Source organism: Rutidosis leptorrhynchoides, chromosome 7 (genome assembly GCF_046630445.1).
Source record: "Rutidosis leptorrhynchoides isolate AG116_Rl617_1_P2 chromosome 7, CSIRO_AGI_Rlap_v1, whole genome shotgun sequence".
NCBI lineage: Eukaryota > Viridiplantae > Streptophyta > Magnoliopsida > Asterales > Asteraceae > Rutidosis > Rutidosis leptorrhynchoides.
Window position 1 is genome coordinate 91,503,317 of NC_092339.1, and position 3,461 is coordinate 91,506,777.

At 36.2% G+C, this 3,461-nt stretch overlaps 2 protein-coding genes across 2 annotated transcripts; both read right to left on the bottom strand.

The window, feature by feature from the left end:
• Positions 1 to 498: 498 nt before the first annotated feature.
• LOC139859433 (uncharacterized) lies at positions 499 to 1,147 on the bottom strand. The gene is made up of 2 exons (XM_071848226.1): positions 805 to 1,147; positions 499 to 722 (listed from the first exon to the last, which is right to left on the bottom strand). Exons 1-2 carry the CDS (start codon positions 1,145 to 1,147, stop codon positions 499 to 501), a joined length of 567 nt encoding a protein of 188 aa, XP_071704327.1.
• Positions 1,148 to 1,826: 679 nt separating this feature from the next.
• LOC139856920 (E3 ubiquitin-protein ligase RSL1-like) lies at positions 1,827 to 3,007 on the bottom strand. Its single transcript, XM_071845632.1, has 2 exons — positions 2,333 to 3,007; positions 1,827 to 2,152 (listed from the first exon to the last, which is right to left on the bottom strand). Exons 1-2 carry the CDS (start codon positions 2,968 to 2,970, stop codon positions 1,984 to 1,986), a joined length of 807 nt encoding a protein of 268 aa, XP_071701733.1. The 5' UTR covers positions 2,971 to 3,007; the 3' UTR covers positions 1,827 to 1,983.
• Positions 3,008 to 3,461: the final 454 nt, after the last annotated feature.

Consider the following 3,461-nt stretch of genomic DNA (forward strand, 5'->3'; position numbering starts at 1 on the left):
AGAACTCGCACCCATAGGCACCTTTGCTGTATTAAAAATTCACGGACCGTAGAACAAATATCCAGGTGTAATAAATCCCAATAAGACTTGATGAAAAGAAAAGAAAATCCATCCGGTCCCGGGGCCTTTGAACTACCACAATCCCAAACTGCATTTTTAATCTCCTCCTCCGTGACATCACACTCAATAAAAGAGGCATCATCGCGAGAAAGAATTGATTCAGGAGATATATAACCAAACTGAGACCCATGATCAACCCTGCCAAACTTCTTTTTATAAAACTCAAAAAACTGCTCTTTAATCTCGTTCGGATCCGATATACACACCCCGTTAACCAACACTCCTTGAATCGATTGTTGAGCCCGTCTACGTTTCAGAGTACAATGAAAAAAACTTGGAATTCTCATCTCCATCGATGTCCCAATTAATTCGAGCTTTTTGTAATAAATCTTGAACTTTTACGCTGTTTAATTCGTCACCTTCCTTTAATAAATCAATTCATTCCTTAATTTCCAGCTCAGTAATGGAACCATCATCCATTTTGGAGTCAAGAGTCACAATCCTCAATACAATTTGCTGTATGCGAGAAGCATCAGAAGAGTAAATCTCTTTATTCCAAATTTTGAGTTTAGCTTTTAAATTTTTCAACTTGGCCATTATAGACAAATCCCTTCCATCAGGCACATAATTTACCCATGTCTCTTTAACAATATCATCGAAACCTGGACATGATCAACTTAAACGGTGTAGCACCATAATCAACTTTCTCCTTATAAAGTAACAAAGGCGCATGATCCGAATGACCTCTCGGAAGAACAACGCCCTTAAGGTGCTCAATCGAATCCAAAATATTATTAGTAACAAAAAAAGGGTCAAGTTTACTCATCTTATTTCCCGCTTTATTTCTCCACGTATACTTGTTACCACCTAAGTACATTTCGACCAGAGAAGATTCAATAAGAAACTCATCAAATGCATTAGTATCCGCTTGATTAAACTCAGACCCAAATCTATCTTCTTCCATCCTCACGGCAATAAAATCTCCAAACATAATGTAATCACCAACATGAGAATTCATAAAAGCAAGAAGTTTAGTCCAAAGATTAACCTTCTCATTAAGAGCTTGTGGCGCATATACGTTCAACATATTGAGTCATTATGAATTCACGTTTGACTTCTACAAAAAAAACCTATTATAAATCTTTAAATCTCTTTGGTTGTAAAACAGAGACTGCAATTGTTTTAGAAGTGAAACATTTTGCCATGGTTTCAGAGTAAACTACAGCCTGATAACTCAGTCCATTTTGGCCTTAACTTAGCCACAAATATCCAACATTCCCTTATTTGACGCTTTTTGATCTTACTTTGAAAACGGATAAAACTGAAACTGTACAGTAATGCTTGCAGATCACTAAACTACTAGACCGTTACAACTTTCTAACATTCTAGAATACAGAAGGCAAAGGCTAGAGATGGCTACAATTTTAGCAATAAAAAGTTGAAGGAGTGGCCTATATTCTCAAATACACTGTATAAAAATTGATTTGATACTTAACACCCAAAATAAATACTCCCTCCGTCCCTAAATTATTGTCCAGTATTCCATTTTGGGATGTCCCAAATTAATTGTCTACTTCCATAAATAGAAAGGAAAGGAGATATTTCATTGGTGGATATGGAGAGAGAAGATATTTCATTGGTGGAGAAATAAAGTTAGTGGGATTTCCTAAAACTGTGTGTTTTTTGTCTGGGGACAATTAATCTGGGATGGAGGGAGTAACATTTTCGTTGAGCCTTCCATCACATTTGAAGCTTTTGACAAAAAAGAATGGAAATTGAAAGCTCTAATTGTTTCAGATTATATTACAATCCACCATAAGTAACATCACTTGCACTCTTTAAAGAGACGAGGCGCCTAACTAAAACTATCTTTCTAGATATAAGTTGCTATTTAACTCGTTCCAAACTCCTATCACACCAGTTTCATCCTGATTGGTTCCATCTTGATATAATTTTAAATAGAAGTCGGAAAGTGATCAGAACCATAAGTACCAGCCACAAGTGAATTAGCCACCATATAGGTGATTTTTTACAGTTGCACCATTGGCCATTAACCTTTTTCCCGCACCAGTAACAAAACTTAATTCCACATCTGTAACAAATTCAAATCAGAAAATTAACATATGACAAATTTAATGTTGTAGATCATATTAGCAGATTTAATACCTTCCCAGCTAAAACTAAACAACAAATTCAACAAATCATTCATGATATGCACACAAACACACTATAATCATGATTAAATTGTCACTTTAAGTGTATGATTTTATACCTGCAACGAACAACGGGACAACCTTTAACAAGCTCAACACAATGTCGACACACAGGGCACCTCATCCACTTGTTCTGTTCAGAAAGAACACCAAACGCGATATCGTTTACATCCCTCATCTCCCCACTTTCATCACACCTATAACCAGCATGCCAAGGACCCTTACACTTAAAACAAAAAGGGGTTTTGCAATTAGGGCACACACATCGTTTCAAATTACCAGAATTACCACATTCATTAACAACCAAAGCTGAACAATCTCTATTAGGACAATAAACTCTGTCAAAAGCTAACACAAACGACTCACATAACACATCACACCATTTATCAAACAGTTGGTGTGCAATTTTGGGTCGACAGGATAATGGGTCTAACGAGTGGTTACAAGTTAGGGATGGACACTTGATATCAGATACGTTATCTTCTAGCTTGACTTGAATGTATTTGATGATACAGTCAGTGCAGTATGGGTGAACACATTTGTTACTGTTCCTAAATTTTGTGTTGGGTAGTGTCACTGATTCTATGCAAATTTCACAGGTAAACGGTGTTGTTGTTATTGATGATAATAATTGTTGTTGATCAGGGTGTGGATTGTGCTGGGGTGCTCGATTTACATTTACATTTACATTCCCCATCAATTGAAAGTGAAAACCCTAAAAGAATTATGAGAAAAAAATGGAGTGAAACTTGGGAGAACTGGGAATTGTAAATGATTAAAACTTAAAAGTGGAAATTTGGGGACTTTACTGCGAAAGATTACTTGAAATCGTGGGGAAATACATATGAGGAAAATATGTGGGTCATCCATGATATGATACTTTTTAATTAATTATTAAAAATAGCTTTTGTGATGTCATCAAAAGAATATGATAAAAAGGTGGTGGTGGGATGGTAAGACTCTCACCTTTCAATGTAGAGGTTAAGGGTTCGATTCCTTGCACCCACAAAGTTATTCTACTTCATGGCCACGGAGGTTCGCCTGCAATGACTCCAGGCTACTGGCAAAGCGGGTGGTCGCCTCGGATTAGTCAGTTGAAAAAATGTTGGATACCCAGGTTACAAAAAAAAAAAAAAAAAGAATATGATAAATGATGCGCGTATTTTTTCTTTTATTTTATGAAAAACG

Coding starts and splice junctions, on each gene's coding strand:
- LOC139859433 (XM_071848226.1), bottom strand. CDS start 1,147: ATGTTGAACGTATATGCGCCACAAGCTCTTAATGAGAAGGTTAATCTT. Junction 723..804: donor GGGCGTTGTTCTTCCGAGAG/GTCATTCGGATC, acceptor GATCATGTCCAG/GTTTCGATGATATTGTTAAA.
- LOC139856920 (XM_071845632.1), bottom strand. CDS start 2,970: ATGGGGAATGTAAATGTAAATGTAAATCGAGCACCCCAGCACAATCCA. Junction 2,153..2,332: donor TGTCCCGTTGTTCGTTGCAG/GTATAAAATCAT, acceptor AATTTGTTACAG/ATGTGGAATTAAGTTTTGTT.